We start from the raw sequence: 24,517 nt of genomic DNA, 5'->3' as shown, positions 1-24,517 counted from the left end.
AGAGACTATTATTTTAGTGAGCTTAAGAAATATGGGTGAACTTAATACCTTTAAGCTATATAGTGTTACACCCGTCGTTACATCATTATGAATACCAATGAGATGGGGCATTTCCGAGTCCAAAACGACACCAAGACCTGATTTTCGCAAGCCCAAACTTTTCTGTTCCTGCAGAATGGATTGTGCCTCCTTCCATTTTTCAGTCCACTCTTCGGTTAAAACTTTTTCTTGAGCTTCTTTCTTTTGCAGATCTTCTAACACTTTCAACGACGGCTGCATAGTGATCTACCAAAACAAAGCACAAAATAAATTGAAGTTTCGCATAGATATGCTTTGGTGGCACTTACAATATCACCATGGAGCATGGATTTTAGTTTGGTGATCTCTTCGCGCAATTCACGTATCAGTTTGACATTTGAATCCTCGTTAATTGTTGGTTTGTTGATTATATTCTTCGCACGATTGGCATACCGCAATGTGCTCAGTGTTTCGCTGTAATTGCAATCAGCTGGCGAGAGTGCGGCGATCATGATTGTCTTGCTGTTACCACCTAAACTGTCCTTCAACAGCCACGTAAGTATGGAATCACGGTACGGAATGTAGAGAATTCGCTTGGTTGTGCCAACAGGACTGCTGCCCAGTGTTGCAGTAGTGGTACTTGTTTGCTCTGCCAAAGCAGAGATTACACTACCCAACGTCACTAGGGATTTATTGATATGGGCGCCTTCTTTGAGGCGTTGACCAGTTGCGCCAGTAGCATTCGCACGCTCACTGTAATATATTTAAAAACTTATTTATAATGCCATACAAAGATTTGAATTTTTTGTTTAGTTTCATAAAAAGACAAGAGTAGTTAGTTACCTTCCTGCCAAGTCCACCAAATGGATTTTGGAAACGGTTTCACTCGGCATGTCATTCATAAACACAGCTTGGACAAAAGTTATCGTGAAAATAGCATGACTGCGACTGCTGGTATCGTTCATGTTCGTGCTGGCTGTGGTCCGTTGAATATTTCCACGCGCAATACATTCCTAGGAGAAGAACGACAAAATTATAAATAAAATTAATTAAAGGAAGGTAGAAAAAACCGAATTAAAGTAAGCGAACCGAAAGTAAAACTGGCGAGTATTGAAGCTACTGACGAGCCATAAAAGGTTCGCTCTCGCTCTAAGGTGAGGAAGATACCCCTCTGTGGCATTTCTATTCACTTTTGGCAGACATTTCTTTTTTATTGAAGCGATAAATGCGCTCCAAATGAATTCAAAGAAAGAAAGAATTATTAGTAATCAACCAATAAATGTGCATTTGTACATACGAAGTTGTTCAATAAGTTTTGTGATTCGATAAGAGAGGGCGTTGCTACTAGCCTCACTTCTGTTTTTTTCTTTGTGTTGGGAGACTCTTCATATGAACATATCTATGGGAAGTGCCATTTCAATCTGTCACTTCGTTCTTTGTTTACGAGCCATTTAGTATCAACGTGTCACATTATTTTCGACAACGGAAAAAATCAAGTATCGTGCAGTGATGGAATTTTTATTTTTGGAAGGTTTAAAAGCAAAGGAAATTTATGAACGAAAGTTGAAGATGTATAAGGACTTTTCGCCATCAATTAGTACGGTAGAAAAATGGAATTTGAACGTGGTCGTACAAACCTTGAAGACAGTAAACGTCAAGAGCATCCAAAAACAGCAGCAACGCCAGAAATTGTAGATAAAATACAGAATACAGTATTGGAAAATCGTAGAGTAACTGAAAGAGATTTAGGCATCTCAATGGGCATCTTATCAGGCAGTGTAATCAATATGTTGACTGAAGAATTGGGTTGCTGTGTGCACAATAGGTGCCACAATCGCTAACAATGGAATTCTTTGCTGTTGCTTTTTCATTGAGCATTTCCGAAAGGATAAAGTGGATTTTGTGCATCGATTCATCACTATGGATAACACTTTAGGTCTATCACCATGAGCCTAAGTCAAAACATGAGGCTAAAGAGTGGGATAAACCTGGTTCTTCGGCTCCGATACGAGTTCGTGTCCAGAAATCGGCCAAGAAGGTGCTAGCATCAGTTTCGTTATGATGCGAAAGGAATTTTGCTTGTGTCTTACTTGAAAACTTCTTCTTCTTCAAAATTGGCGCGATAACCGCTTACGCGATTTTGGCCGAGATTAACAAAGCGCGCCAGTCGTTTCTTTCTCGTGCTAACCGGCGCCAGTTGGACACACCAAGTGAAGCCAAGTCCTTCTCCACCTGATCTTCCCAACGCAGAGGAGGCCTTTCTCTACTTCTAGCAGCTGGTACCGCATCGAATACTTTCAAAGCCGGAGCGTTTGTATCCATTCGGACGACATGACCCAGCCAACGAAGCCGCTGGATCTTTATTCGCTGCGCTATGTCTATGTCGCCGTAAAGCTCATACAGCTCATCGTTCCATCGCCTGCGATATTCGCCAAAGGTCCAAAAATCTTACGCAGAATCTTTCTCTCGAACACTCCAAGCGTCGCTTCATCGGATGTTGTCATCGTCCAAGCTTCTGCGCCATACGTTAGGACGGGCATGATGAGAGTCTTGTAGAGTGTTAGTTTTGTTCGTCGAGAGAGGACTTTACTGCTCAGTTGCCTACTTAGTCCAAAGTAGCACTTGTTGGCAAGAGAGATTCTACGTTGGATTTCAAGGCTGACATTGTTATCGGTGTTAATGCTGGTTCCTAAATAAACGTAGTCTTTTAATATACAACCTCGAAATTATAACTGTCTACAGTGACGTGGGTGCCGATACGCGAGTGCGCCGACTGTTTGTTTGAAGACAGGAGGTACTTCGTTTGAAAACTAGTAAAGCAATAAATTCGGAATATTATTGCAACCTTTTAGATCAGTTGAAGGAAAAATTTCGTGAAAAAAAAACTAGGTTGGCCAAAGAAAAAATTCTTTTTCATCAGGATAATGCACCGTGTCACAAGAGCATTTTGACACTGACTAAAATCCATGAATTAAAGTTCGAATTGTTGGAGCATCCACCGTATTCGCCGGATTTGGACCCTAACGACTTCCGTCTGTTTCCAGGCCTAAAAAAATTCATGCGTGGAAAGCGTTTTTCATCAAATAATGAGATCAATACAGCTGTGGAAGCGTATTTTACAGCCCTTCCAGATTCCCAATTCAGGGATAGAATTCATAAATTGGAACGAGAGCATTGATGTTCAGGGAAACTATAATATACTAAATAATGAAGTGTATTTCAAACCATAACATTGTGTTTTCTTATCCAACCGCAAAACTTATTGAAGAACCTAGTATGCGCTCAGAACTTAAAAGATATGTAGATATGTTTCACGTGCAAACTTCTTCGGCAACGGGTTGTCAGCAGAAAATCTTTTATTTTAACTCAGAAGCCAGTGTTTAAAACGGTTTGCGAGCATAATTTATTACCTCACAAGCAAATTTTCCTTAAAATGTAAATATAACAATTACATATGTATGTACATACATATTCATCATTACCTGAATTTCTTCGAAATTCGAAACCGCATGTTGAGAGAGATTTTCGACGTACGGCCCCAAAGTGCGATGTTCACGTACGCGCAACCCATGCCCCACGTTATGCGGTCCCAGTAGATCCTTGACACGTTCATTATAAATCTCCAAGTAGCTGGCATGTGTCTTATAGCCTGTACCCGACTCCTGGCCGACACGCATGCGCGCAAACAACTCTTGACATATGCGCGGTATCAAGCCCGGATTATCAGACGTGCCCATCATTGTGAACGTTTTGCCCGAACCAGTTTGGCCATAGGCAAAAACACATGCATTGTAGCCTGTAAAATATAAAAAATTCAATTAATAATATTTTTTATCTTTTTAATAGAAATAATTCCATAAAATTACTAGAGAAATTTGGTTGATTGCTTTCATAAAGAAAAGAAAAATGTATTCATGACTCTTTTGTTTAAGTAGTTTTCTGCGAAAATTTGATTGAATAAATCTATGCAGCAATCAACAATGCATTCAAAGTGCAACCACGATAGCGGAACATCCTCACCCACCTCAGTGCGTATTTTGGCTTAAGCTCTAGACAAGCGTACATTTTTTGTATGCACTTAAAATATTCGTAAGATAAGCTTCAACTGGGCCAGCGAAAGTGCACTGGCATTGTTGTGCTTAAAACAACGCACTGAATACAATACGCACTACACACACACATACATATGTACATTATCTCATAGCCAAATAGTATAATAATACATATTTCTGCGCACACGGTGCCGAGCGAAAGTTTCAATATATTTTAACAAATGGCATTACTAAAGAAAAGAGATTGATTTGCAAAAAGTGCTATAAATAAATTAATATAAATGTTTTTGACCCGGTTAAGGTTTATTCGAAATATAAAATCGCTGCCCACTTTTTAATATGCAGTTGTGGACTAAGCAGAGCCAAGGCATTATCACGCAAATTATTTTAGTTTGCATTTTTTTTTTTAATTTTGAAGACGATAAGCAACGACAACAGCCCGACTAGAGTTACAGTGAGGCATGCCGAAGAATCAGTTAGGCCCGAATTAGGTAGGCCTTGCTGAGGCACGCCTCACTATTACCTTACCAGGGCCACGTTAGGCAAGGCAAAGATTGGCATGCCAGAACAATACCAAATTTGGTTGTGGTCACGAAAATCTGTGGCAGTGTCTCACTTAGGCATAAATTGGAATCCCTAACTGATTTGTAGAAGGGCATCCAGAGTATTACCGAAGTTCGGTTTTTCGAACCTGCGCCTAATGAGGCAGATGTGTGGCGCTACCTTTCGGGTCTTGGGCCTAGTTTGGCTGCCTTATGAGGCGCAAATTTGGAATGCGGTCTGCCTTATTTGCGTCTAATCACCGCCTTACCAAAATTTCTAGTCAGGAGCAGCTCTTGATCCTATCCTCAGCCTAACACCGATTGATCTCTATGCGAAAAATTGAGCTGCAAACTCAGCTGTGAGGCTACCAACAACCGATCAGCTTACCTCTAGAACCTTTGCGCACAGCTCTATTATTGGGAATGCCACGGTTAATTCAGTATATGGTTAAAGTGTCGAGTTTTGGAAAACCGCTAAAGACCGTTATCGAAGACGATAAATAGCGCAAAGGCTTAGTTCCGAGAATTAGCACCATCAATACCTATGATCAAATAGTACCGGGAATGTTTAGTTTAAACGAACCGCCGCCCATATTTTTTTTTATGTTGGTAGGACTGTAGGACATATATCTGCCACTTTTTAGCGCATTCGGATCATTAGTGTCTGCCTGGCCGGCCGGAAATGCGGACAAACAATTCTTGGACTTTGCATGATGAGAACGCGCCATCGCACCGATCCCAAATTGTGCTGGATTATTTGACCAAACACCAAGTAAATACCATCGTGCAAGCACCGTATTCACCTGATATAGCCCCGTGCGACTTCTTTTTGTTTTCCAAGTTGAATTTATTACTTCGTGGAAGGATATTTCAGTCGATAGAGGAGATCAAAGAGAATGCGTCGAAGGAGCTGAAGGCCATCCTTTCGTCGGCCTACCAGAGGTGCATGGAGTACTGGGTTAAACGTTGGCGCATGTGTGTTGATTCAGACGGGTCATATTTTGAAGGAGATAAAATAAATTTGACTGAAATTTAACTCTGTTTTATTTTATTCAAACATTCCCGCCCTAGGGCGGCCGCCGTAGCCGAATGGGTTGGTGCGTGATTACCATTCGGAGTTCACAGAGAGAACGATGGTTCGAATCTCGGTGAAACACCAAAATTAAGAAAAAAAACATTTTTCTGCCATGAATAAAGCTCTTCATAAAAATATCTGCCGTTCGGAGTCGGCTTGAAACTGTAGGTCCCTCCATTTGTGGAACAACATCAAGACGCACACCACAAATAGGAGGAGGAGCTCGGCCAAATATCCAAAAAGGGTGTGCGCTCCAATTATATATATGTAAGATGTTAGTTTTGTCACAATTTAAGTGTCACCCTTATGTCTGCACAGACAATAGCAGTCGGTAAAGGGGTGGTCGGCAAAGGAGTATTAGCTGTAACAATTGAAAAGCAGAAACGAATGAGAGAACAGAACGTTGTTAAATATCGAAGTTGAAAGTCGGGTTTTGTCAAGCTGTAATTTTTGCATATCAACCTATTTTGTAATTTTTCTTAATCTATTGTAACATTTTACATAGTGCATACAAATAAACTATAGACACATCTTGTCTTACATGGGGGCTCAACCATCGGAAAATTAAATTAAATTAATTAAAAAATAAAACCGAGAATGTCAACATCCAGAAGGCGCAGAGCTGCCCAAGAAGCAGAGCAGACAGGCGAAAGTGCGGCATCGGACGGCGAAGGCGTGCAGATGGCGAAGGCAACCAACGAGTACAAATGTGAAGAACGCGGTCACATGGAGGGCGACGACAAGCAAAACAACAACACTAACGACGACATTTTGAAATTTTTAGCCGAAAGAATTCTCCAGAATGATCGAAACAATGGATGCGGCGTCTCAGTTGAGAGCTTCGCAAAAATCATACCGTGTTTCGATGGGGCATCGATTCCGATTAGGCAGTGGCTGAATAACTTCAATGAAAATTCGGAAGCATATGAGCTGAATAGTAAGCAGAAATATGTAAATGCACGCAATAAAATGAAAGGCGCGGCAGCTTTGTTCTTGGAAACAATCACAGTTTCGAACTATGATTCTCTTTGCGTAGCGTTGCTAAACGAGTTTGACCAAAAACTAAGCAGCGCTGAAGTACATAAACAGTTGGCAACGCGTAAAAAACTAATTTCCGAAAATTTCCATGAGTATGTTTTACAAATGCGAAAAATAGCAGCACTTGGCTGTATTGAAGAAGAGTCGGTAATTGCATACATAGCGGACGGTGTAGATATTCGCGAGGACAGGAAATATCCTCTTTACAGTGCAACATCGTATAAGGAATTAATAAAAGCGTACGAATTAATAATGTCATTAAATAGAAATTTAATGCAAAATAAACGTCGTTCTTCACCAAATACACAGGCGCAACACGATAAAAACTTTAACAACGCCGATCGTAAGCCGCTGCGCTGTTTTAATTGTGGTTCAACACAACACAAAAGAGCCGAATGTAGGGAAGAAACCAAGTGCTTCAGATGCAATGGCAGCGGCCATACATCCAAAGACTGTGTTGCTGTAAAACAAAGTGTTAATGTTGTGATAGATGAAAAGCGAATTAAACAGATGAAAATCAACAACGAGATATTATCCTGCTTGGTGGACACTGGATCTGATGTCTCTCTGATGCGTAAAGGCGTTTTCGATGCAAAATATAGTAGATGTTCGTTGAAAAAAAGTTTTACTAGGTTGTTCGGTTTGGGAAATGTAGCAACAGTTGTTTTGGGTGAGTTTAACGCTGAAGTTAACGTCGACGGGCTGCATACACAACACACGTTTCTTCTTGTTCCCGATACGACGATAAATGTTAGTGTAATTGTAGGCTACGATTTTTTGAAAAAGTTCAGCGTGACCTTAAATGCTGGTTGTTACACTTTTGCACAAGCGGGCGAGAAAAACGAGTACAATGTTTACAACGTAGTCGAACATAATCCAGAAATCAACGTAGAACCGAAGTACAGAGAAGCCGTAAAGAAGCTGATAGACAACTATAAGCCATCGAACGTCCAGTCGAGCTGTCCCATTAAGCTGAAAATTGTACCAAACTGCAGTAATATCGCCTTCCGCCAAAGTCCAAGTCGTTTATCAGCAGCAGAAAGAGAAGTGGTGCGAAAGCAAGTAAACGAATGGTTACAGCAGGGCATAGTACGCGAGTCATTTTCTGAGGTTGCTAGCAAAATCGTGTTGGCTAAAAAGAAGGATGGCTGTTACAGGCTGTGCGTAGATTTTCGCAAGTTGAACACATTGGTTCTAAAAGATAGGTTTCCAGTACCAGTCGTAGAAGAAGTCCTTGAAAAAATGCAAAACGCCAAATACTTTACCGTGATGGACCTAAAAAATGGGTTTTTCCACGTCGAAATAGATGAAAACAGTCGCAAATACACGGCGTTCGTTACAAAGGAAGGGCTGTACGAATTCAATAGAGCGCCATTTGGTTTTTGTAATTCGCCGGCAGTTTTTGTGCGCTTCATTAATTATATTTTTCAACAATTAATAAATAATGGCATTATGGAAATATACGTTGACGACATTGTTGTTTTTGGGGGAACAGCTGAGCAATGCTTAGCGAACATGGAAATAGTTTTAAAGAGAGCAGAGCAGCATGGTTTAGAAATAAAATGGTCAAAATGCCAATTTTTAAAAACAAAAATAACGTTTCTAGGCCACGAAGTCGAAGACGGGCGTGTCTGGCCTGGACAAGAGAAAGTAAAGGCTGTAAAAAATTTTCCGTTGCCGAAAAATCTAAGAGATGTTCAGGCGTTCCTTGGGCTGACTGGATATTTTCGAAAATTCATTAAAAATTATGCCGTATTAGCCAGACCGTTGACAGAGTTGCTCAAAAAGGATGCTGAATTTAAGATAGCAGGCGTGCAGATACAAGCAATCGATAATCTAAAGGCGGCTCTAGCAGCAGAACCAGTTTTGAAGATATATAAGCAGAATGCCAAAACACAGCTCCACGTTGATGCATCCAAAAAAGGATTTGGGGCTACGCTTTTGCAGCAACACGACAACAAATGGCATCCTGTTTTTTACTGGAGCAAGAAAACATCGTCGCATGAAGAAAAAATGCATAGCTATTTTTTGGAAGTAAAGGCAGCGCATTTAGCCACGAAAAAGATGCGTCACTATCTTATGGGCATAGAATTCACTCTCGTAACTGACTGCGCGGCGTTCAAACAGACAAGCACGAAAAAAGATATACCACGCGAGGTTGTCCAGTGGTTGATGTATCTACAAGACTATTCATTTACTATAGAGCATCGTGAAGCTAGCAGAATGAAACACGTTGACGGGTTAAGTCGTTTCCCTGTTATGACAGTAACATCGGAGGTGCACGTACAAATCCGAAGAGCACAGCAAAAAGACGATCATTTGGTAGCAGTTGCAGAGATCCTTAAACATAAGCAGTACGCCGACTACAAAATGAAAAACAAGCTGATTTATAAGCAAGTCGATGGGCAGGACCTACTAGCCGTTCCTAAAAGCATGGAAAAGGAAATCATTACAAACGCACACAACTTTGGACATATGGGTTCTCAGAAAACGATTCACGCAATTAGGCAGGACTATTACATACCACACCTTGAAAGGAAAGCTAATCAAGTAATCGCAAACTGCATCGAGTGCATTACGAGGAACCGAAAGCTGGGTAAGCAGGATGGTCTTTTGCATTGCATAGATAAGGGAGACATACCACTTTCTACGTTACACATCGACCATTTGGGTCCACTAGATGCCACATCAAAACGGTATAAATACATATTTGCTATAGTCGATGCATTCTCAAAATATACCTGGTTATATCCCACAAAGTCTACAGACGCACAAGAAGTTGTCAAACATATCGAATCCTGGATAACAATTTTCGGTTGTCCGCAGCGTATAATTAGTGACAAGGGTACAGCATTTACGTCCAAACTTTTTAAAGAGCTCTGTGAGAATTCAAAGATCGAGCACGTTGAAACGACAACAGGTGTTCCGAGAGGTAACGGGCAAGTTGAAAGGGTCAATCGCGTCATTATTTCGGTATTAGCAAAAAAGTCAGCAGCAGAGCCGTCAAAATGGTATCAATACACATCTCAAGTGCAGCGAGCAATTAATGGACATATTCACTCATCTACAAAATTTACGCCATTCGAAGTTATGTTCGGAGTAAAGATGAGAAACGAAACAGATACCGAACTTCTAAAGATTCTACAGGAGGAGTTGCTGCAGGGATTGCAAGACGAACGTAATAAAATCCGTGAAGAAGTCAGAGCACAAATCCAAAAGGCACAGGAGACTTATAAAATCAACTATGATAAGAAGCGCAAAGGGCAGCATGGCTATCAGTTGTCGGACTTAGTAGCCATCAAAGTCACTCAATTTGTAACGGGAAAGAAGCTGTCGAACAAGTACATCGGTCCCTACGAAGTTGTAAAGGTGAAAAGAAACGATAGGTATGACGTTAAAAAAGCCGCTGAATTTCAGGGCCCGCAGCAAACTTCAACCAGTGCCGACTACATGAAGCTATGGCGTTACATCGAACAAGAAGAGGACGATATCGATGAAGAGTCATCTGAGACAGATGACGAGCAGGATGGCCGAATGTAAGATGTTAGTTTTGTCACAATTTAAGTGTCACCCTTATGTCTGCACAGACAATAGCAGTCGGTAAAGGGGTGGTCGGCAAAGGAGTATTAGCTGTAACAATTGAAAAGCAGAAACGAATGAGAGAACAGAACGTTGTTAAATATCGAAGTTGAAAGTCGGGTTTTGTCAAGCTGTAATTTTTGCATATCAACCTATTTTGTAATTTTTCTTAATCTATTGTAACATTTTACATAGTGCATACAAATAAACTATAGACACATCTTGTCTTACATATATAGTATATATTCTCGGTACTTTCTAATCATAGTATATTTACCGATAGATCAAAAATGGAATAGAGGGTTGGCCCTGTCATATATTGTGCAGAAATAAGCATCAAAAAGTCATATAAGCTCCCTAACTATTGCACTGTGTTTCAAGCTGAGGCCTTTGCAGAGCCTGTATGTACGGAAGCAACAATTAAATGCGCAATAAACTTCTACGTGATAGCTGAGCGGCTATAAAGGCGATGACTTATGTATTATACATTTCCCTTCCGGCGTCCTTCTTTCATCTATCGTATAAATCAAGCAATGCTTTATCAAAATGTCTGAAACATCATCAAAGGTGCCGTCACACCAATGGTATGTGGGGCATGCTCCCACTAACACTATAACATTCCTCCTCCTCGGCTGATTTCCACCCTGGAACCGCGTTAGCATTTCTTCAAGGTGGAGCCGCGTTTATGTCTATTGACATAACAGGTTCCTGCGTAAATTAGATTTACTGATTTGCATAAATTGTAACCAGTTATGCACGATTAGCTATTTTTCCTGCTGATAATTTTTTTCCAAAAGAAAGTATTAGCCAGTTTCCTCTCCTAATTTCCCCTACATTGCTAGCATCTGTGAGCGCCAAAAGCTGATAGTTTCTGATTATTCACAAACGTGAGCTCAACTATTGTTGTTCGATACCACAAAATTTTATATTTTTTTTAATTTATGCAAAAAGACGTTATTTAATACCAAAAAATTGGCCAACACGCAAAAACCTAGAGAGCAAAGTAACAGTTCGATGCAAAAAAGACTGATTTTATGCTTCGGAAATTTTAGCCAGCAAAAATTATCCATCACGAAAACATGGGATCTGAAAGCATATAACGGAACTTTTTGTAAACAAACAAATTCATTTTTTGTGGATTCTAGTAATTTGTGCACTTTGAATTTTGCAGTTTACAATTAGAAACGATAAAACTTTAAATTTAACAACAAAAAACGTGAATATATAAAGTATATTTATGGCAATTTTGTGAACAACACAAAAATTTGTAAACAAACTGAGCTAATACGCCTACTTCTACCGCTTACTGCAAGTGCTTGCATATTTTCTCGTTGACTTTTTGCTTTACTTTCTATTTGGCAGAGAGTTTTCGCTTACGCTCTTGAGTTAGATTGATGGCTGGTGATAGTTAATTTTACTATTGAACACAATTAAAACCTTAAGGAAATTCACTAACAGACGAGCTGATTTGTGTTGTACTATTGTACATACATTTGAAGTGATTTTTCGCCTTTAGACATAAAAATAATGATTAAGTATAGAATTAATGTATTTTATATACATTTATTTTAAAATAATAACTTTTTTTTTAACAGAAACTTAGAAGAAAATAAAATTTCGAATATACAGTCAATAAAAGCCAGTGGGAAATTGCGTTCCGTACTTCATTGCCGCTCATAACATTTACATAATTATATGTACAGTTAACCCTCCTATAACGCGTTACACAAAATGCGGAAAATTTCCTTCAAAGCGGTACTACTACAACGCGATTTTCAAAGTAACGGCAAGGTTAAAACGCATATTTTTTTCTAAAATTTACACAAGCATTTTTATTTATAAAAAGAGGATTTTCCGAAAACTGAATTTTGAAAGAGTTTCTGGATTTTTATGTTTGTCTCGCCATTCACAGTAAAGAAGTCGTGAGAATTGCATCACCAAGTCGGAAAACATTTCTGAAAAAATTTGATTAAAAACTTTTCGAAAAAATATATTTAAAAAGTTTTAAAGGTATAGAATTTATATGCTTGTATTTTTTGTCTTATATGCTTATTTCGTGAAAATCAACGTGAGTACATTTCGTAATCAGTAAGTTTCTTTTAATATTTTGTATAGCTTAAATTGTAATTTAGGCCTTAAAAATGCCAAAATTTATCACAATCACAAATCAAGAAAGGGTAGTTGATATTGCTAGACATTTTAAATTAAATGAATCAACAAAAAGAACAATAAAACAAAACGAAGAGAAAATAAGATGTTCGATATTATCTGGATCATCGGTACTCGCAAAAATCACTGGCCCTTCAAGAGCAAAGATAGAGGAACAAATGGAACAAACGCTAACGGTGTGGATAGAAGATATGACAAAAAAGCGATTGCCCTTAGATAAAAATGGAATTAAGCAGAAAGCGTTAAAAATATTCGATTATTTAAAGGAAACAGAGCAACCATCAACCTATGAACACACCCATCAATTCGTGGCTAGCAAACGATGAAAGTTTGAAAAGTTCAGTAATCGACATGCATTACACAATTTGAAAATATGTACAGTGTGAAAGAGCATCTGATGAGATGGTTTTATGGTGGAAAAAAATGCCGTCAAGAATTTTTATTTCGAAAAACGAAAAAACAGCACCTAGGTTTAAGGTTTCTAAGGACCGAATAACATTGGTACTTTGCAGTAATGCATCTGGTGAACGTAAAAAGAGGCGATGGATTTGACGAAATTACTATGACTGATATTCGAGAATTAGTTACGGATGACGATATAAATGAACAGATTTAGCTCTGACGACATTCCCGATGCAAAAAAACTAAAAAGTGTAGAGAAAATTTAAAGTCTGGGGAAGGAGTTGGAAGAGTATATTTTAGAAAACGATCCTCTAAGGGATAGAGCAGAAATGTTCAAAAGAAATCTAGAAAACAATTTATCTGCCTACCAGGAAATCTATAAAGATTTACGAAATAAGGGAAAACAGACTTCAATAAAAGATTTTTTAAAACCAGTAATCGCTGAAAAGGATCTGATAGTGGATCAAGCTCTGACTTTGAATTAGGACGACTACGAGCGAAACGTTTCAAACACACTCAAATTATAATAAGGGATCCCGAGGAGGAAGATTTGTAGAAGGTTGTGATTTGAATTTTGGTTCAATTCATTGTTAAGTAGTTTTTCAATTACGTTTTTATTTTTTTTTTCAGATTTTGTTTTATTTTGTTTTGTGTTGTTTAAATAATTGAATTGGTATTAATTAATTCATGTTGTTATAATGCTCTAAATAAATGGAAAAAATATCTTAAATAAAACATATAACAAACTATTTTCTTTTTCTTTCGATAGGAACCTGATTTTTGTATGGAGTAAAAGTCTCCTACTACGCGATTTGCTACCACGCGGTTTTTCAGAAACCTATTGACCGCATTGTAAGAGGGTTGGTTACCTGTATATATCGATAGCTAGAGTTTGACAGTTGAGAATGGCGAACTGTGTTGATATTTCTGTTCGTTAAAGTTAACGCCAGAACAACGCATCCAAATTGAGAAAATTTACTTTGCAAAAAAAAAAATCTGTTCGCGAAGTTCATAGAGCACTGGCGGCATCATCGCTTCTTATTTTTTTGAAATGCGGAAGGAACTGCCGTTACGGTGAATGGCGATCCATACTGACTGAATTTTTGCTATTAACCTGAATTTTAAAAATATTTTTGCTTATACATAAAAAAATATTTTGTTTTGAAAATTTCAAAGAAATTCAAAACATTTTTGTAAGAGCACGTAGATAAGGTTCTTCCAAATGCCAATAAATTTGCATATTCGCGAGTAGTGGCAGCAAGTAAGCAATGTTGTGGAATGTGGCCTGCCTTTATAGTCCTTTAAATAATGGGCTGGAAGGTGTCGGTGGCTATATTATTTTAAAAATGGGTGTAACTCAATTTGAATGTGAAACAGTTAAAGAAAATAATCAAAATTTTGCACACAAGGTGGCGCAAAATTAATCACTGCAGTACAGTACATACAAACAGGCAAGTGTAAAGGTAAAAATAAAGATTTCCATCACTTTTTTTATTTAGTAAAAAGTTATTCAAAAACAAAGCCTAACAATTTTTTTTTATTTAGTCATGAAAACTAAATTGGATGATTAATTTTGTGCCACCTTGTATATCAATGTACTTGTGAAAGGTGGGCTATACAACCGAAAGATAAACTGAGAATGCTCAGTTGATCGGAATATGATCCACTGACTGTTGTCGTTTCTGTGACCTACATATTCCAGGACACTCCAAAGCACCTTCTCCTTGAATGCAGCGTTATAGCGCGGCGAAGGTTGCGACATCTCCGCCATTTGAAGCCAGAAGAAAGGCACATACGCTCAGTCCAACCCAGCTCTATCTTAAGTTTAATAAGAGAACTGGGCCTGGATGAGGTACTGAGATGAGTAGAGGGCACAAAAGACCATGAAGTCGAAATGCAAACCTCCAATAAATCTAAATCTAATCTACCAAAATAAAAACCTAATTTTTTTCTTTACTTTAATGAGGTTAACCAATTTGATTAACATTTTTTATCAGACTTTAGCTATTTGTTTCAAAAATAACTAATATCGTTGAAGATTTTGTGTGGCCTACACATACATATACAATATATTAAATCATATATAAACATATGTATACATATGTATGTATATGTTTGTGTAGAAATGCTTTCCCGTAACCAAATCGCATTTGCTCTGCAGAAGAAAACAGCGCACGCTTTTTATTTTCTTAGTCACACGCTTATTATGGTGATCACTTTCAGGTTATTCAAGTACAAGTTTTTCTTTTCATTTTTATTCTTTCTACAACGTTTGTCAGCTTGTAGGAGGAACGGGTTCATGATATACCAGCGAAATAGCTTTTCCATTAGAATAGTCAAAATAACGATGGGACCGAAAACGTAACTGTTGTCTATTTAAATACACTTTGTCCAAAAATAGTAGAGCTCGCTCTAAAACAGCAATAAAAAAATCGCACGTACGAACGTATTAAATTTTGATAGCAAACAAGCGGCATGAATCCCAGCTTGTTCAGATGAATGTAGAAGTTTAAAAAATAGCGAAAAAAAATGCGATGACGATACGCTGTTGCGAACGGGCTATGAGCTCATCAGAAATCGGCTCCCAGACAATGTGCAATTAGCGAAACTAGCAAATGTCACTCTCACCGACATAAAAAGTTCAAACGGTAGCTTAGCATTAAGTGTAAGGATTTTGCGATTGTAATTAAAAAAAAAAAACAGAAATTATAATAATGACAAAAAAATTAGGCGCACGACTCGTTATCGCAGCACGCAAGGCGATTTGTACAGATATTGCATGCATTGCATACCCTGTTTGAGCGCATCAGCTGAATTAAGGACACATAAATCGAAGATCAAAAATTAATAAACTGATTGTAACAATGAAATGTACATTATTTCGTTTTATATGATTTAAATGGCGCGTCGAAGAAAAAGCGCACGTTTCTATTCAGCTATTTGAGCAACAAAGACAAAACCGATCTTTTGTTGATGGTGTTGTAAATTTTGCTCATTTGCCTTTTGCCTACAAAGTTATGCAATTTGAACAATTAAATGCAGTTCCTTTCAGTATTCATCATGCCGTAACTTACCTTCGTAAGCGCAATCGATGACATCGGTGCCCAGATCTTTGTAAACTTCTTCTTGGGTTGCAAAGTGACTGTCATGCTCATCAAATGACCAGTAAGAGTAGTCAAATGTGAAGTCATGATGATTGTCTCGTCCAACATCGCGGATGGATTGCAGTTTCGGTTTCAGGAGACGCGTCTTTTTGCCCTCCATTTGCATGATAAGTTGAGCATCCATATCGATTTCACTGAAATTAAAAACGACATGTCATTTACAGGCATAAACATGTGAATGTATGTATTTATAGTACATATACAACTACATTCGAATAAGCGAAATAAGAGAAGCGCGACGCATTACCAAGTTTGAACAATTTTTTTTTATGGAATTTTTTTGTATGGAATTTTTTTTTATTAATTTTTTTTTTGTATTCAATTTTTCTTTATTAATTTTTTTGTATTCAATTGTTTTTTATTATTTTTTTTTTGTATTAATTTTTTTTTGTATTAAATTTTTTTTATTAAAATTTTTTTTTTGTATTAAATTTTTGCTTATTAATTTTTTTTGTACTAATTTTTTGTTAATTTTTTTTTGTATTAAATTTTTTTTTATAATTTGTTTTTTGTATAATTTTTTTTTTATTATTTTTTTTTTTGTATAATTTTTTTTTTATTAATTTTTTGTTTGTTTTTGTATTCAAATTTTTTTAATTTTTTTGTACTCAATTTTTTTTTTGTATTCAATTTTGTTTTTTTGTATTCAATTTTTTTTATAAAAGTTAGGCGTTTTTCAATAGGTGCGCTTCAACTAGGGAGGGCGAACGACGCAATATTTTTTTTTTTCGCTTATCATTTGTAAACTTCATTAGTATACATTTCATCATGGAACGCTACACACTTGAGCAACGCTTGCAAATCATTGAATTTTATTATAAAAATGCGTGTTCTGTTAAGAAAGTTTAAAGTCAAAAAATCATCTTCAGTGATGAAGCTCACTTTTGGCTCAATGGCTTTGTCAACAAGGAAAATATGCGTTACTGGGCAGAAAGCAATCCACACGTGATTCATGAGGCACCGTTGCATCCCGAAAAAATCACTGTTTGGTGCGGTTTACATGCCGGCGGCGTAATTGGCCCATATTTTTTTGTTGACGAGAACGATCGCCACGTTACTGTGAATGGAAATCGATACCGCGACATGATAAACGATTATTTTTGGCCGCAATTGAATGGTATGGACTTAGACGACATGTGGTTTCAACAGGACGGGGCCACAAGCCACACAGCACACGCTACAATTGATTTGTTGAAGAGTAAGTTCGATGAGCGCATTATTTCCAGAAATGGACCGGTCGAATGGCCACCGCGCTCGTGTGATTTGACGCCTGACTATTCTCTTTGGGGTTATGTGAAGTCATTGGTCTACACTGTAGACTCTACAGTAACAAGTCGGCGACGATTTGTGAGCTCAGAGCCAATATTGAACGCGAAATTGCTGGAATTTCGGCCGATTTATGCAAAAGAGTGGTCGAAAATTGGGTTCAACGATTGGACTTCGTAAAACGTGCATGCGGTGGTCATGCAAAAGAAATCGATTTTCATACTTAAATGTATATGTTCAAACTCGATAATAAAAAAAAAATTAGTTAAAAAAGTCAAACCGTTTGTGTTTTATTCAAAAAAAAAAGTTGAAGCGCTCTTACTGAAAAACGCTTTATAGTGCATTCTACAACAAAAACCTTATAACTCTAGGTTTCATGCTTTGGCCAAAATTCACAAAAATTTAATAAATTAAAAAAATGTTCAATTTTCAACTTCAAGATATGCACCCATTCAATTTTAGTATAATAAAATATAAGTTTGAATTTGCGCGAAAATGGAATTGATTTTGGACGATTTTTTTTTCGGCGAAGTTGATAATTTTCTTCCATAAAAAGCACATCTTCGGAAATCTTTTTGGAAGGTAATGCTCAACACCTCAACGCAAAACAATTTTCTAAAATCAATGCGAGTTTTGAGTTAATTGGATCTTAAATTTTCTTATACTAATATTGAATGGGCTATAAAACTGCGGCCGCCGTTGCCGAATGGGACCACTCGGAAGCGCGTAGGCTCGAACCTAATTGCATGAAACACCAAAATGAGAGAAAGTTTTTTTTTCTTTTGGGAAGGCTTAAAACAGCGGAACAACATAAAGGCGCACACCACAAATAGGAGGAGGAGCTCAGCCAAACACCCTAATAGAAGTGTACACGCCAATTATTATTTTTTTATGTTTGATGGGCTATAAAACTACATAGCTAATTTTTTTCTAAAAATCTTTATATATAAAAAAGAATGTTTGTCTGTATGTCCTCGATGAACTCAAAAACTACTGGACCGATTATTATAAAAATTGGTATATATATGTATTTTTCCACGGAGAAGGTTTGTAGAATATGCTCATTGCTGCCACTCGCCACCAGGTGGCGCTGCAGAGTAGCAACTTCTGCCCTGTTCAACCGATTTTTTCGAAATATAGTAAACAAAACCAATAAATTGGGTTACCATAGAATGAATTGAATATGTGAACTGATTTTTCTTTAAAGTTATTTTTCTTAAATTTATTTTAGTTGATGGTTTAGCAACGCGCGCCGGGTACAGCTAGATCTAATATAAATAAAAAGTTAGAAATTTTTAAAAATTTTGGATTTGTAAAAGTTTGGGTTATATGGTACCTACATATATAAAATAGGTTAGGTTTGGCAGCCGTATCGCACATAGAGACAGCGATGCCACCTAGACAACGAAATGGGTTCGTTGTGAGCCGCACGGGCTGGGCTACATTTCCCCTTCCAGATTGAATCATCCTGAGCTTTGGACAAATCGTAAAAGGTTGTTGATACCTAAAGTGTATAGATTATCTATATTCATTAAGAAGTGGGATCTTAAATATCGATTCCTGCTTCTGGCTAGAGCCGGCCATGTGCAAAAACGGTTTTAAATTTTTTCCAACTCCTCCTCCCTCCTACAGCTACGACAGAAATCATACATGTAAACGCCAAATTACTTGCGTCATTTCCTATGAGACAATTGCCTGCTCAATTTTATAATATTCTTGGACAGACGTATATTTAGCCTTGGCCATGTTTGCCTAGCAATTTCACAGATATTGGCACTAATCCATCTTTGATTAACAGAACTGATTGGTGCGTCCATAACAAGACGCTTACAAGTTGCGAGAAGTACCTCCATAAAATTATATATGTTTGGCATACAGGTACCGTCTCCTGCAAGTTGGTTAGTCCTACAGTTCCCTGGTATATCTCTGTGGCCTGGAGCCCAGCATAAAATAATACGGTATTGTTTGGCCATCTCATTAAGAGATTGGCGACAATGTTAGACACTCCTTAATATTTTTTGAAATGCATCCAGGACGGGTAGGGCAGCTTGGCTGTCTGATAGAATGCAGATATCTGTTGATGATATTCTGTTTATCTCTGACCATTTTAAGGCTTCATGAATAGCGTTTATTTTCGCTTGAAAAACACTACAGTGATCAGTTAGTTTAAAGGATTCACTGATAAAAAGCTCTTCGCAATATAACCCTGGACTTTTGACACCAAACAACTTTTGTGACAAAACGATTCCGAAAAATTTAAAAGTAAATTGGTTCATAAAGCTAAGAATACGAAAAAAATGATTAAACTAAGATAAAATGTATTGTCAAATAAATACAGTCGAGTCTGGATATAACGCACACTCCATATAGCGAACACTTGGATATAACGAGAAATTGTTTTTCTATTGAACGCCCGATAGAGTGAACACTGAAAACTTGGATATAACAATGGTTCTTACAATGGAAAAAGTAAATAAAATGTAAGAATGATGACGAAGGAATTATGGAATAATAATGAAAGCTTTAATCAACTATTATGGAAAATATGCACAAAAACGGTAAATAGTAGTTATACTATCGTACAAATTGCTGCATACATAGCTACTTGTATATTCAATGAAGGTATAAATTTATTATTGGTTATAATGAGTACACTGGGACTTATTTGTGGGAATGTTGTTGTTGTTGTTGTAGCAGTAACTTTGCCCTGTCAGTATAGTGTAATCATCAGTCGTCTTGGTCTAGCTCATCTACGGTAGCCCATGAAACGTGCTGTAGGCAACAGCAAATCGATATTTTGGAAGCTGCTATGACGGCTGAGGAACTATTATATGGCCCAGGAATAGATGACACAGTGTAAGTAATTAAAAAATTCGTATAACTCTACATACATAAATCGATAACAAAACTTTAAATGCGTTTTTCTCAAAAATTATGTTTTTTAAACTGGTGAACTGTAACTTAAAAATGGCTTAGTAGATTTCAATAAAATTTATACTGCTTTTGAAAAACATAAAAAACACGTGCCTAATCGAAGGGTTTTTTTCAAAAATTTCGGTTTTTTTCTCGAAAATATTTCTTCAGGCCACCATATTGTTAATTTTGAAAAAAAAGCTTCGATCAGGCACAAGATTATCTATACTAATATTATAAAGAGAAAAACTTTGTTTGTTTGTTTGTTTGGTTGTAATGAATAGGCTCAAAAACTACTGGACCGATTTTAAAAATTCTTTCACCATTCGAAAGCTACATCATCCACGAGTAACATGGATTATATTTTATTTTGGAAATAGGGCTCGAGATATAGGTCAAAACGTGGACCCGGGTAACCTTCGGATGTGTATGTACAATATGGGTATTAAATGAAAGCTGTTGGTGAATGCTTTAGTCCAGAGTATTTTTCATGCCGCTCCGTGACTAGGGTCTCGAGATAGAGACCAAAACGTGGACCCTAGAATGTGTTTGTACAATATGGATATCAAATTGAAGCTGTTGGTGAATGCTTTAGTACAGAGTATTTTTCATGCCGCTCCGTGACTGGGGTCTCGAGATATAGGTCAAAACGTGAACCCGGATAACCTTTGGTTGTGTATGTACAATATGGATATCAAATGAAAGCTGTTGATAAGTGCGGTACGGGGTAATTTTCATACCTATTGATGACTAGGGTCTCGAAATATATGCCAAAACGTGGATCCGCCGTGTCTTTGCACCGAGTTAAACCAAACTTACGCACATTGTTAAGTAAGTATTGAAAATGGGTTTCGTAAAGTTTGGTTGTAATTCGGAGCACTGGCAACGGGTACAGCGTTCTTTTGAACCAGCCATAATGTCGCTTACTTTTTGAACGCTTGGGGCGGAACTGAACTGTCAAATTGACAGTGTGAGTTACAATGTGTCAATATTTCTTTCTGATTTGGATGCCATAAGGAAAAAACGTAAGTGCAACATGTAAAAATTGTTTGTGAATTTTTTTGGAGTGGATTTTGGAACAGTGAATAATTTCTTACGAAATTTGAGAATTTAATGTGAAATCCGAATGAACTTATGTGTTCGTGGAAAAAAAATTTTTTTCGTTTTTTTTTTTTGAAAAATATAAATGGATAATGGTTAAAAAAGCTCCAATGCTTAATAAAACATATAAATTGAAACGAAAAATTCATGGATGATCAGGAAAAAAGACGATTGTTTCTTAGTTATTCATATGCGTTGATTTGAAATTTAAAAACAATCTTCTTTTTTCCTGATTTTCAATTTATATTTTATATTTACTCAAAAACAAATAGAAAAACAAAAAATATTGTTTATGCCAAAGCGCTTGAATAAAGAATAAAGAAATAAATAGTATGAAAACCATATATTTTCTGTTCTAAACCATATCTATTCTATTTTAGTGTGCCCAGCGAAGGGGGCCGGGTTTGCTAGTTTTTTTATAAATTTCTAAAACACATCTATATTAAGATGAGAAAACCTAAATGCTGAAATTAATTCACATAAATAAAATATGAACTCGGTGCCGCCACCTGATGCTCGTCGTTATGAAATTTTTGCAAACAATAAAAGAGCTTTTAAACCTTTATTTATTAATCAAGAAAAAATACAGGTGCAGTCTCAGATATGAAAAAAAAAAGCGATCGATTGGTGGCGTTTATTGTGTCAGGAGTGTAGATGTCCAAATATTTTTATAATCTTGGTAATTTTCATAATTTAATTCCATAATTTCTGGATTACTTCTACACAAATGATGTTCTTTCGTGCGCTTTTAGGTTCGAGCGAACATACTCATGTGCATACATAAAAAATTTGCATATACCTACAATTGTACTTATGTATGTATGTTTGTATATAGACAATACGTACCGCGTATTGAAGGGGCGAACACGAACAGCAACCTTTAGTGACGACATCTTTGAGGTGTTTTGTTGTGTAAATTCGGTTTCCCAAACAAGTTTACGTTTCTTTGTGTATTTGGGAAATACGTATAGCAAAGCGTCAATTCGTATAAATTTTCTACATAAATATTTTCATAGAGATTTCGCAAGATGCAGGTATGGTGATATTAAGAGATGGTTGGAGTTCTCGGTTTGTTTTCACTTAAAAGGCACACTAATTTTGATAAGAAGGGACGGTATTTGGAATTTTTTTGTTTAAACAATACCATAAGGAATGGACTTTAAAATATCTTCAACATTCCAATTTTCAGTCAATTTACATAATTGGGGATTATCTTGTTGATTCCGAACCCTCATTCTCACTACGTACGTATATAAATTTATATCATTTATGTATGTCTATGTGTTTTTAGTTAATTATATGTTAATGCACATTTCATTACACTTGTTTCGTATATGTTTCAATTGTATTTTTGTTTCTTTTTTCGTACTTTTATTCTCTTTATCTGCCCATCGTACGTGCACTTTTACTATAGGCATTTTTCACAGACTTTTATATGAAAGGAATCGATTGGAGCTGCACTAAAAACTCTTGCAAATTATTTGAATGCTAGCAAATCACATTATACATAATTAAGCAAAACAAATCAAGCTAGTAGAAAATGATTTTAATGTTTTATTTAATACACGCCACGTTACTGCGCTCTTCACTAGCGTCCATTGCCAACCCAAAAATTAACTAACGAGCCAATAGCGAAGACGAACACGATGACGGTGCCTCTATTAAACTTCCCAACATTTGCTTGGCACAAATGATTCATTGCGTCTGCTCCCCCGACTCTTTTAAATAAATTCAGAAGGCAAACTTCGCTGATGTTATTAACGCTCCTCTGCTTTTACCTTTCTTCAATTCCGACCTGTCTACTCAACTTTTCGTTTTTGTTTTGCTTTTTGCTTCGTTACGTTGTGTTCTGTTTTTTCGCTTGTCGCATTCCTCCGTATTCCAATGCTGCCAGCTGAAAATACTTTTTGGTCTAATGTTAATCGGTTTTCTTTTTAAACTCTGCGAACCAAATGCAGTTATACTCGATTAAATGTTAAACAATATTTTACCAGCTCGATTATCTGTTTCATATATATACATTCATTATACTACATCCAGATAATTAAATTGTCGTTAATATTATTTAGTTACTCTATCGGCCGTCGTCACCGAGGTGCAGGTGCGCGAGTACAATTTACTTGGTACTGGGTGCAATTTCAACTGTGGACATGAATCATTATATGAAAGTAAAATTTTTTTTTAAATACTCAACCGCTTCACAGGTAATAGCAAAATACCGCCGGTATTTCCAGCACAAAAAACTTCTAAAAAAACACATTCGCCGTTCGGAGGCCGCATCAAACTTTAAGTTCCTGCATTTGTACTAAAAGTTTGAGAAGAATCTCGGTCAGTCATTTAAGAGGTTACAGCAGCACCAAAAATGCGCTAAAAGAAAAACCTGTTTTTAGAAGGGATAACAATAGAAATAAATATAAAAAAATTGTATACATTGTTTATTAGTACTTAAATTAAAAAAAAAAAAAAATATTTTAATTTTTCGTTACAAAAATTAGTATATAAAAATCACGTGACCAAAAGTACAATGAAAAAAAAGTTGCTCCACAGTCTGCATCATTTCTCCTTGAAATGTTTATGGATCTGTAAAAAGTAAAAAAAAATTCTTGCCAAAGAAAGTAGGTACAGGAGCGCGACTAACGGAATATGTTTTAAATATTCCTTTTTAAGTTTTAATAGTCTTTATTAGTCACTAAAACCAACAAACGGAATATGTTTTAAATATTCCTGTTTTTTATTAATTGTCTTTATTAGTCACTAAAATCAACTGTTTAAACAGAAGTGTCTACTAAAACTAAAACTTAAGAGCTAATATTACAAAGTGTATGTTACAAACTTACAAACTTACTTACAGCTAGAGTAATATTTAAACTTAACAACGGAAGTTCTCTGATCTCTCTAATGATCTTACTCTTAGAAGTAAGAGAGTATGTAACTCGCGCGAGCCGCTTCCTAACTATTTAATGGGCTGTAGAAGCTATAATATTGGGAATTTCCGCATGAAAAGATGCAGTACTCTCGAAACACGAAAAAAATAGATTTTTTGAAAATTCTGGACCTACGTAACCCCTTAACGAAAAATGCATGTGAATCACGATTTACAGAATACAAAATGTGGCGTCTTCCGAAAACCGCTACTTTATTTTTCGCGACAACCTTCCACATTCCCTGTGACATCATCTTTGCAGATAAACAAGCAAC

At 36.7% G+C, this 24,517-nt stretch overlaps 1 protein-coding gene across 1 annotated transcript in view; it reads right to left on the bottom strand.

Moving 5' to 3' along the window:
* The window catches only part of LOC129236264 (kinesin-like protein Klp98A), a 34,861-nt gene extending 11,765 nt beyond the window's left edge, over positions 1 to 23,096 (bottom strand). Inside the window, exons 1-6 of the mRNA XM_054870540.1 lie at positions 22,166 to 23,096; positions 15,950 to 16,173; positions 3,501 to 3,814; positions 862 to 1,031; positions 348 to 771; positions 49 to 285 (exon numbers count right to left, since the gene is read on the bottom strand). Of these exons, the coding sequence (XP_054726515.1) occupies positions 49 to 285; positions 348 to 771; positions 862 to 1,031; positions 3,501 to 3,814; positions 15,950 to 16,173; positions 22,166 to 22,212 (1,416 nt within the window). The 5' untranslated portion in view covers positions 22,213 to 23,096. The remainder of the gene's footprint in view (positions 1 to 48; positions 286 to 347; positions 772 to 861; positions 1,032 to 3,500; positions 3,815 to 15,949; positions 16,174 to 22,165) is intronic.
* Between the last annotated feature and the right edge of the window lie 1,421 nt (positions 23,097 to 24,517).

The sequence above is a fragment of the Anastrepha obliqua genome, chromosome 1 (assembly GCF_027943255.1).
Source record: "Anastrepha obliqua isolate idAnaObli1 chromosome 1, idAnaObli1_1.0, whole genome shotgun sequence".
NCBI classification, from domain to species: domain Eukaryota; kingdom Metazoa; phylum Arthropoda; class Insecta; order Diptera; family Tephritidae; genus Anastrepha; species Anastrepha obliqua.
The sequence above is the reverse complement of the archived record's forward strand: the minus strand, read 5'-3'. Positions and strand labels throughout refer to the sequence as shown.